General features: G+C 35.9%; 1 protein-coding gene across 1 annotated transcript in view; it reads right to left on the minus strand.

Moving 5' to 3' along the window:
- ASB5 (ankyrin repeat and SOCS box containing 5) overlaps positions 1–10,709 on the minus strand; it is an 85,743-nt gene extending 75,034 nt beyond the window's left edge. The window contains exon 1 of the mRNA XM_006882221.1: positions 10,400–10,709. Within this exon, the coding sequence (XP_006882283.1) occupies positions 10,400–10,595 (196 nt within the window). The 5' untranslated portion in view covers positions 10,596–10,709. The remainder of the gene's footprint in view (positions 1–10,399) is intronic.
- Positions 10,710–11,341: the final 632 nt, after the last annotated feature.

An 11,341-nucleotide genomic window follows, 5' to 3' on the forward strand; every position in this document is an offset into this window, starting at 1 on the left:
CCATGTTTGCGTGGGTTATTGCCTTTATAAGCTGTATGTATCCTTAGCTCGGGGCTCAACTCCTCTGCCTCTGCGTAGGTCAAGAGTTGTGCCCCAGCGCGCTGGATGGAATAAAACCTCATGCTGTTTGCATCAAGGACGGTCTCTTGTGAGTGATTGGTGCTGGCGTCCAATCTCATTGGGGTCCGGCTCTGCGGATCCAACATTAGTTTGTTGTGGTCCACACAGGCAAAATGCTTTTGCAAAGTCAATGAAACACAGATAGACATTCCTCTGGTACTCTCTGTTTTCAGCCAAGATCCATCTAATATTAGTTACAACATCCCACGTTCTCTTCTAAATCCAGCCTGCACTTCTGGTAGTTCTCTGTTGATGTGCTGTTCCAGTAATTTTTTAATAATCTTCAGAGGAATCTTGCTTGCATGTGACATTAACATTATTGTTATATAATTTTCACACTCTGTTGGATCACCTTTCTTTGGAATGGAAACAAATACAGATCTATTCCCGTCAGTTGGACAGGTGATTGTCCTCTAGATTTCTTGGCACAACTTGGTGACTAAATCTAGGTCAGCATCTATTTGTTGAAATATATCAGTTAGTATATTGTCAATTCCTGGGACCTTGTTTTTTGCCTATTCCTTCAGAGCAACCTGAATTTCCTCCTTCATCACCAAAGGTTCTTGCTCATATGTTGTTTAATGAAATTCTTCTATGTCTGCCAATTCCTTTTGGTACAATGATTCTGTATACTCTTTCCATCTTCCTTTAATACTTCCTGGATCACTTAATATTCTGCCCATAGTATCCTTAATATTGCAATTTGAGGCTTGAATTTATTCTTCAGTTCCTTGAGCTTAAGAAGTGCTGAGTGAGTTCAGCCCTTTTGATTTTCTGACTCCAGCTCTCTGCACATTTCATTATAATACTTTACTTTGTCAACCTGTGTTGTCCTTTGAAATTTTCATCTCTGATTATTTTACAGGATTTAAGAAAATGGTATGGAGGCAGAGATGAGCAGTACACAGACAAGAATAGTTCTGCCAGGGAAAAATCAGTTAAAGTCATACTAACAACACACTCTTTCTCAAAATCTTGCATATACAAATCATGGAATACAAAAATTTCACTGTTTGCCAATTTTAACTTCTACTAACAATTTTACTTCTCCATCTGTTGTTTCTACTTATATATTGCCTTGCTAAATCTTTACCCTAAAGCTCAGCATTTTGCTATTATTTTTAGAAAAATAGCAAGTATTCCTATTGCTTATCAACTGTGCTTCTTGAAAAATAATAATAATTTTGGTAAACAAAATCAGAATAAATTTTATTTCTTTTAACACGTAATTGACATATTTAACCCTTTAAATTCTTCATATAGTACAATTAAAAATGAAATTGCTTTTTTTGTACATCTGTGTCATTAATACTTCATGCAATACTTTTCACATGAAAATACACAATAAACATTATTAGTAATAAAAACAAATGACTGAATGACTTAAAAAGGAGAAAAAAGGGATGAGAGAAAAATCCTAGGAAATCAGATCGGCTGCCTAAGTTCCTAAACTATTACCAGCTATTTAATTTTTTTAATTCCAAAAACCAATGCATGTCTCCAATTATTGACAGAAATAACAAACCACTGAAATTTTACAAAGTAATTTTTAAACTTGAAACTTTGTCCACAGATTTCATTTTAATTCAGTGTTCCAGTTGTCTCTTCCAAAGAGTGTTCCAGTCTTATAAATAAAATAGTAGAACTTGGCCAAGTTTAAAATCTTCTAAGAAAAAAAGATAACACTTTTGACCAAAATGTCAGGTCTTTTGTTATAAAAGAGCAGGTTTATTAATTCAAAGTTATTTTTATGTAGAGTTTTTTCACTGAAGTATAATAAATGTAACAAAAACGTTCATGCTTTCAGAATATTTTTATAACTTTACATAATAAATAGATCTAGGAAGCCATCCTACATATTAGCTTATTGAATTTTTTTATTGCTGAGAATCTGAAAAATGTTCCTAATAACAAAATTTATGCAAAACAAGCACAGCAACACCAAAACCCCATGAAAAATTTGCTCCTCAGAAATAGGTACAATGGTATTACTGCTGCCATTATTGTATCTGCTATAATGTACTGTTGTAGTGATATAAAGTGATTTCCAGCAATATTTTGCTTACATGTGATATTAATGATATTGTTTCATAATTTCCATATTCTGTGGGATCACCTTTCTTGGGAATGGATCAAATATGGTTCTCTTCCAATCAGTTAGTCAAGTAGTCATCCTCCAAATTTCCTGGCATAAAGTGCTTTCTCTGTTAGATGGTGCATGTAAGTTGGTATTGCATCAATTATTGAGGCCTTATTTATTGTCATGCCTTCAGTGCAGCTTGAACTTTTTCCTTTAGCTGTTGTTCATGTGGTACTTCCTAAAATTTATCATTTTCAATCAATTCGTTGTGATACGGTAACTCTGTGGATCCCTTCCATCTTCTTTTAATGCTCCCTGAAACATTCAAGATTTTGCCTATTGCATCTGTCAATATTACAAACTCGAGGTTTGGATTTGTTTTTTAGTTCTTTTATCTGGAGAAATGCTGAATGAGTTCTTCCCTTTTCCTTCTCCAGCTCCAGTTCTTTGCCTGTAATAATACTTTGCCTGTTGAAGCTGCCCTTTGAAATCTGCAGTTCATCTCTCTTCTATGCTTCTTCCTTTTGTTTTGGCTTCTTAGTGAAATTTAGTGAATTAAAATTAGTGAAATTAGTGAAAACTAGTGAAATTTTCAGTCTTTTCTATGATCTATATTGGGCTTAACAACCTTCTACATTCTTCACGGGTTATATTTTATGGATTATAAAGTGTGTCTAGGTGCATTCAATCTTCCAACCTAATTGTAAGCATATTCACTGTTTGCTGCACAGTGGGTCCAGAAAGACCCACTGGACCTATAGGTCTTTGATGAATTCCCCACATAGCTAACTTTGTCTACAGCCATGCAGGTTTGGACATCTCATTTATGTAAGCTTGTTCTTAAGTAAATTCATCTCTCAGAGCTTGACTCACAACTCATAGAGCACAAAAGACTGTTATCAGGGTGCAAATATATTTCCATGAATCAAATGCAGTTTGTAATAAATTAAAATGTATTAATATACAGTAAAAAAATATAAGTGCCCCTCTGGTGGCCTAGTGGCAAAAAGCTGAGCAGTTTGAATCCATCAGCTGCTCTACAGAAGAAGGATGGGATATCTCCTTCCTGGCAGTTAACTGTCTTTAAAAACCTCCCAGAGGATCAGTTATGGGCTAGTTCTGACTCAATAGTACACAACAACAATAACAAAGTACTAAATTTCTGAGAGCTGCTCATATATTCTCAAGAAGCATCTGTTGTTTCTCCTAATGCTATTTAATGGAACCATTAGATTAATATTCATATGCAAATTCTAGCTGAAGTTGAGGAAAATGAAGTCAAATCTACAGGAACCAAGATTTGACCTTAAGTCTGTCCCACTCGAATTTCAAAACCATCTCAGGAACAGGTTTGAGGCTTTGAGCACCAATGAGCATAGACCAAATGAGCTCTGGGAGGATATCAAGAAAATCATCCATAAAGAATGCAAAAGATCATTACAAAGGCTAAAGAAGAAGAAAAGACCAAGATGGATGTCAGATGAGACTCTGAGTATTGCATAAGAGCGCAGAGAAGCCAAAGCTAAAGGAAGAAATCAAGAAAGCAAAGAGCTGAATAGAAAATTTCAAAAGGCAGCTCAGAATGGCAAAGCAAGATACTATAATGAAATGTGCAGAGAGCTGGAGTCAGAAAATCAAAAGGGCCGGACTCGCTCAGCATTTCTTAAGCTGAAGGAGTTGAAAAACAAATTCAAGCCATGGGTGGCAATACTTAAAAATAGTTTGGGTGGAATGTTGAATGATCCAGGATGTATAAAAAGAAGATGGAAGGAGTACACAGAGTCACTGTATCAGAAGGAATTGGCTGACACAGAGAAATTTAATGAAATATGAAATATGAGCAAGAGCCTATGGTGATGAAGGAGGAAGTTCAAGTTGCTATGAAGGAATTGGCACAAAACAAGGCTCCAGGAGTTGACTGCATACCAATTGATTTATTTCAACAAACAGACACTGCCCTGGATGTGCTAAGTTGTGCCAGGAAATCTGGAGGACAGCCAGCTGGCCAACTGATTGGAAGAGATCGATATTTGTTCCCATTCCAAAGAAAGGTGACCCAACAGAGTGTGGAAATTATCGAACAATATCATTGGTATCATATGCAAGCAAGATTCTGCTGAAAATTATCCAAAAACATTTGGAATAATAAGTCAACAGAGAACTGACAGATGTACAGGCTGGATTTAGAAGAGGTCGTGGTCCTAAGTATATTATAGCTAATATAAGATGGATCTTGGCAGAAAGTGGAGAATAATAGAAGAATGTCTATCTGTGCTTCATTGACTATGCAAAGGCTTTTGACTGTGTAGATCACAACACGCTATTGGCTGACTCTGAGAAGAATGGGAATCACAGAACATTTGACTGTGCTAATGTAAAACATATACTTGGACCAAGAGGCAGTCGTCAGAACAGAGCAGGGAGACACTGGATGGTTCAAAATCAGGAAAGGGGTCCATCAGGGATGTATTTTGTCTCCATACCTTTTTAATCTGTATGCAGAACAGATCATCCGAGACGCTGGGCTGTATGAGGAGGAATGCGGCATCAGGATTGGTGGAAGAATCGTCAACAACCTGCGTTATGCAGATGACACAACCCTGCTCACTGAAACTGAAGGGGACCTGAGGCATTTGCTGCAGAAGGTCAAAGACCGCAGCCTTCAATATGGATTGAAGCTCAACATCAAGAAAACAAAGATTCTCACCACTGGGCCAACTGGCAGCATCAGTTTGGATGGTGAGGAGATTGAGATAGTTAACAGTTTTAGTTTACTTGGCTCCACAGTCAACACTCTTGGTAACAGCAGCCAGGAAATCAGGAGACAAATTGAATTGGGAAAGTCAGCTGTGAGGGACCGCTCAAGAATACTGAAGAGCAACGACATCAGGCTGGAGACTAAGGTGCGCCTGATCCAGGCTATAGTCTTTGCAATTACATGCTATGCATCGGAGAGTTGGACAGTGAATAGGGATGATAGAAAGAGAATTCATGCCTTTGAGTTGTGGTGCTGGAGAAGAGTATTGAATATACCATGAACTGCTAGGAGAACAAACAGGTTTGTCCTGGAGAGGGTTAAGCCAGAATGTTCTCTGGAGTCAAGGATTCTGAAGATTCGTCTGACATACTTTGGGCATGTTGCAAGGAGGGACTGGTCCTTGGAGAGGGACATCATATTTGGGAGAGTGGAGGGACGGCGCAGGAGAGGAAGACCTTTGATGAGATGGGTTGTTTCTGTGAGTGGAGTGGTGGGAATGAGTGTGTTTGAGACGATGAGGTTGGCACAGGATAGAATAGCTCTTAGGGCTCTTGTACATAGGGTCGCTACAAGTCACAAATGATTGATGGCACATAACAACAACAACAAACAACAGATTCATATTCTTTCCTCCTTTTTATTTTTGTTCTTTCTTTTCTATCTATACCATGATCAAATCAATCTAGATCTTAATCTCTATATAACTGAGTCCTATCAGGTCTACTATAACCAGCTTGTCTCATTAACCAAATACAAAGATTATTATGATATAAAGACACTTTAAATTGTAATTTTTATACCTTTTGTTTTCACTTATGCATCTTTGTTTAAGACTATTCTCCAGCATCACAGCTCAAAGGCATCAGTTCTGCTTATTTCATCCCTAATCATTGTCTAGCTCATGCTGCTCCTTGAAGGTGAGGATTCTGAGCTTCCTCTGAAATACTTTGGACATGTTGCAAGGAGGGACCAGTCCTTGGAGAGGGATGTCATGCTTGAGACGGTGGAGGGACAGCGCAGGAGAGGAAGACCCTCGATGAGACAGACTGATTCAGTGACTGGGGTAATGGAGGTAGAGGTATCAGAGACAATGAGATTGGCACAGGATAAAGCAGGATTTAGGGCTGTTGTACCTAGGGTCACTATGAGTCACAGGAGACTCGACAGCACATAACAACAACCATCACTTTTGTTCACAATAAAATCTTTTCATGCCTCTTGCTACTTTCAAATAAAGTCCCAATTGAAATCACATCTGTAACCAACTTATTACCGCTTCTCACAACAGAGAAAGTGTAAGCTCTGATCTGAGTCTATTGTGAGTTGCACTGCTAATCCAAAACCTGTGCTTTTCTGCCTGTTCAAATCCATCAACAGCTCTGAGAGAGAAATATAGACAGTTTCTTCCCACGCAATTATTGCCTCCTGCCAGAGCGTTAGCTATTAATCGGTTCTGAATTGAGGGCAATGAGAGAGAAAAAGAATGTTCTCTGCATGAAAACTCCACTCCAGCCAAATATATCATCTTCATAACATGCTGTGTGCACCTTCTTATCATGCCTTTGTTCATTGTTGGCATGGATTCAAGATCGACTTCCTCCACTAGGATCTCTCTGAGAGTCAAAATCCTTCTTCCCAGTCACCAAATTTACTTGTTATTAATACATACACTGTGCGTGTCAATCCCATCTCTACAATCAGAAAATTAACTCTTTAAGGGTGGCAACAAAACCTTGACACCATGTTATTAAAAAGAAAAAAAAGTTTTTGAGTTGGTCCTGTCTATTTACAGGTAAAAGCACTGAACTTTCTTTAGAGCATAAGACAACTTGAAAGGTATAACTCTTCACAGAAGAGAGGCGCTCCTTAGGAATTGGACTTTACAGATTTGTCTAGTTCTTAGAGGAATGTACTCCTCACATCTTCATTTGTTCTCTGCACTGTTTAATGTTCCAGTTAAAAATATCTCCCTATACCTATTAATCTCACTGTCAGCCTCAGAGAGTACTTTTGTCTTTAAATATAAAGTAACCGATTGTCATCTAGTGTGTTTGATCTCATGTGTGTCAGAAAACTATTCTTTGTAAAGATTCCAGTTTCTCATGTTTTCTCAAAGTTGACCACTAGGTCTTTTTTTCAAGGTGCTTCTGGGTAGACTCAGTTAACAAACAGGCACATCAATCTTTTGCATCACCTGAAACTTTTTTTTTAAAGTCTATACCTCTAATTAATTTTACAAGTAGGACATTTAGCAAGAAATATACAGAAGGTAGGAAGCTAAGGTGGCTTCTTCTTGTTGTTGTTGAATTGTGTACCATCAAATAGGAACTGACCCACAGCTCAACCTCCAGCAGGTTTTCAAAGGCAGTAATCACTTAGGAGGAGATAGCCCATTGTTTTCCAAATTGCAGTGCAGATTCTTACCACTAGGCCACCAAAGTTTAAAGGTAAGGAAATGCACTGCCATCACAAAAGTATCTTGTTTCAATCTGCTCCACAAGAGAGAAATGGGCACTTTCTTCCTGCACAATTTACAGTCTCTGAAAATCCTCTGGAGGGTCAGTCATGAGTCCGTTCCAACATGATAGTACACAACAATTTACAGAAAGTAGGTCGAAAGAAAATAAATAGAAAATACACCTTCTGCCTTTGAGCCAATTTTGCCTTTTAAGCAAAACTGCCCTGTATGTAGGATTCCCAAGGCTGTAAGTCTTTACAGGAGCAAAATACCTCATCTTTCTACTGCAAAGTGAGTGACTAGTGGTTTCCAATCGCCAACCTTGAAAATAGCAACCAAAAAATATAGATTCTTTCAATATGATGGTATATTTGCTATTAACTCTTCTGTACAAAAAAGGAAAAGATAAATTTGCAATAGCACATGATCAAGAAGGAAATTGCTGTACTCTATCAATTTACCACTTAGCTTTTCAGCATTCTCATGGTATCATCATACCTGGTCTCAAGACTGATTGAAACATCTTTCTAGAAATGGCCCTTCTTTGTTCACCAGAATTAACTGATGTGTTAGAGTATCTAATAAAACTAATAGTTTCCTTCATCCATATCAAAATGCTACTGCCAACAGGGAGGACATCCAGAATATTGTCAACAGTGTCTTCTGTGATTATGAAAGAGATGAAAATATACCCATCATCTCATATTTCATGGAATTTGGCAACTCCACATCAGAAATGTTGGGGGAACATATGGCTAAATTTTGAAAGCAGGAATGAGAAACCTAATTCAAAGTGGAATGGAGGTGATAATCTTCTGTAGGAGAGGAGAAATTACTTGGTTAAACAAAGATAATTAACTCTAACCCATTAATTATAAATACACAAACAAAATAAAAATTTTTCAATTAGATGGAACAAAAGAATAAAGAAAACCTTCTGTTAAAATGAAGAAAATAATAATTTCCCGGAAAAGATAAACTTGGCATAAGAGACTAAGAAAGACTTTACAAGGCACATGATTTCATCTAAATACTAAATAAAATTGAACATCGGTTATGCATTAAATGAAAATTATAATAAGGTATTGTTTGGCATATAGATTATCTGGGAGTAGAATTTTGTTGAATTTTTTACAATAAAAATTTTCTTTACAATAAAAACAGTATAAGATAATGTTTGAAGTATGTTCCTAGGAAATGTATATTTTAAATAGTGCATATTTATTTCCTTTTTTTATTTCTTACTCTGATCAAATGCTAGAGTTTTACTGTAGTTTAGGACAGACTGATAAGAATGGAAGGAAACGTGGAGACCATTTCCTGTATTCCCAGGATTCCCAGAAGCAGCACACCAGGAAGTCTACAGATAGGACAATGAACAGTTTCTGTTTGTGAATAGGTACAAACAAAAAAGAGCTTCCATAACATTCTCTGAAACTTTTTTAATCCACAGAAACTATTTCCTTCTATTAGCCAAAATTTTACATTTCTCCATAAGCTAATGGTAATGCACAGGCAATATTTTCCTAAGAAGAAAAAATCAAAAGCTGTTCAGGAAAGTAAATTTTATCATCTATGATTATGTCTAATAGGTATAATTTTACATGTAGAAGCATGATTTTTCTTTTAAAGTGGAATGACTCTGCTATTTTATAAACAAAACACAGCCAAACAAAATATTTTATCTTAAATTGACTCTACTGGATAGAAAAATAGGAACAATTTCTAGCAAAAGACATACTTGGTAAAGTGGAATTACAGGGAAAGAAGGGAAATCTTTTAGATGAATTAGTATAGTGGCTTGCCATGTGGTCAAACATATCAATAACTGTGAGAATGAATGCTACAGGGTCTTGCAATGTTTCCGTTTTGTTATATGTATAAGGTTGCCATGAATCAGAACTGCCTCAATGACATCTAAGAACAGAAACAACAGCGTATCATTTTCAAATACTGTTTTATCTGTTCTGAAGCAGAACAAATCGGTTAAGGAATAAATATTGCCTGTATCCTTTTTGTTAGAGTTCCATGTAGACACTTCAGTTTTTCCACATGTAGAGTAAATATATAAACTCCTCACTTTGCATAACAACAGTTTGCTTCAGGGAAAAAAATATACTCTATCTACTTCACATATCAAGAGAGATATTTTTTCACTTTCACTCTCTTCCTTTGTTCCTCCAAAGCAAGCTTGATTATGACTACAAATTTTTAAAACAAAAATTAATAAAAGATATTAAGTGATGAAAATGTTCTTGAAACCCAAAAACGATGAATAATTTTTATTGCACAGATTATTTGTCCTATAGAATATAAATGGTTTTATAATCATTAAAGTTTGTTTAAAATTATTGCTTCTCATCTAATTTCACAAATAAAATTAATTTTTCCAAAGACTTGAATGAACTTTGTTCGTTCATATTTCTGTCCTCCTAGAGGAATTTTTCACAAACTTAGTGATAACAATTATAGCCAGGTAACACTTGATAGATCTTTTCATTTGACACATCACAATTTATTTTGTAGTCAAATAGTTAATAAAGTTATAAAGATAAATAACATTTCAAATTCTTTATTTTTAGTAATCATTAAATAAGTTATATTTAAATTATTAAATTTTATAAATATGTTAAAGAATAATTTATTAATTTTTAAAGATGTAATTAAAGCTATAGCTTGACAAATGTTTAAAATTTTTCATAATTTTTACTGAATATTTCATTATAGAAATAAGCCTTTAATAGTATATTTCCATTAATCTATTTCGCAATGATCCCTGGTCTTGATTTCAGTAACCCAAACATTTATCCAGTAATTTTCCCCCCATGAATTCATGAGACAACAAATAATTTCCATAATGAGAAGATTAGAAAACATTTACTTTGAAGCTATCCATAAGGAAAATATACTCTGTTTTTGTGAATTCTGGACGGAACTATAGTTAAATTCAACATAAAGCAAGAGAGTATTATCACAAACATACCTTGTCCTTGGGTGGTTCCATAAAATTCAGCTGCTATCCTTGCCGCTTCCTTGCGGTTGCCTTTCACAATGTAGAAATGACTAAGGATGGCAAGGCTGATTTTCACAAAAAGTTTAAAACAGAAAAGTGAAAGTATTGTAAAGTAGACATTGGACAACTGTTGAGCAAATGGCCGGCTTTCTTCTAACACCGACATTGCTGCACAAGAATCTGTGGCGGTCTTTAGTTAGATCCAAGTCTCAAATGTGCCTGGCTCTCGTCCGGAATCCTCCTGAACAGCTGGTCCTGAGGAAAGAAAATATCATCCGGTAATGATGCCTACAGCTCAAAATATTTATACAGTCCCGTAGAAGTTCTTCTGAACCTCCTATTGGTCTGAAAATATTCCATGGAAGCAGTTGTATCACGTGGTCCATTCACAAGACTCCTGACTTTCCACTCTCAATATAAAGTGACACCCTACCTCTTTGCTCTAGATTCCAAAATCTAGACACTGAAATCTATGTCTAGAAAATGTCCTTTTATGGATTTAATTACCAATTTTAAAATTTTGTGTTTTCAATGCAAGTTCTTTTCATAATGTAAAGGTAAAATTAAGTCAGTTTATGCTTTTAAAACAGTTTTTAGTCCACGAGCTATATCAACAACCAATATGTTTGACGAACTCAATGACTGCTGATGAAATAAATTAATCAATTATGCTATTTTCAATGTCATCAGAAATAGTTATGTCTACACAAGGCTATATTGGAAAGTGATAGAGTAATTTTAGACAATTTACCAATGAGTGTTTTTTAAGTACCTACTATGTGTTATCACAACAACAACATAGAGAAAGCCCTCTTGGCCTAATGGATAGAAAGTGACGCTACGAAGCAAAAGGTGGGTGATTTTAATCTGCGGCCCTCACGCCTGGTTTTAATTGTTTTTGACCAAACATTC

The sequence above is a fragment of the Elephantulus edwardii genome, unplaced genomic scaffold, assembly GCF_000299155.1.
Source record: "Elephantulus edwardii isolate Elephantulus edwardi_28Jun2011 unplaced genomic scaffold, EleEdw1.0 scaffold00018, whole genome shotgun sequence".
In the NCBI taxonomy this organism is placed as follows: domain Eukaryota; kingdom Metazoa; phylum Chordata; class Mammalia; order Macroscelidea; family Macroscelididae; genus Elephantulus; species Elephantulus edwardii.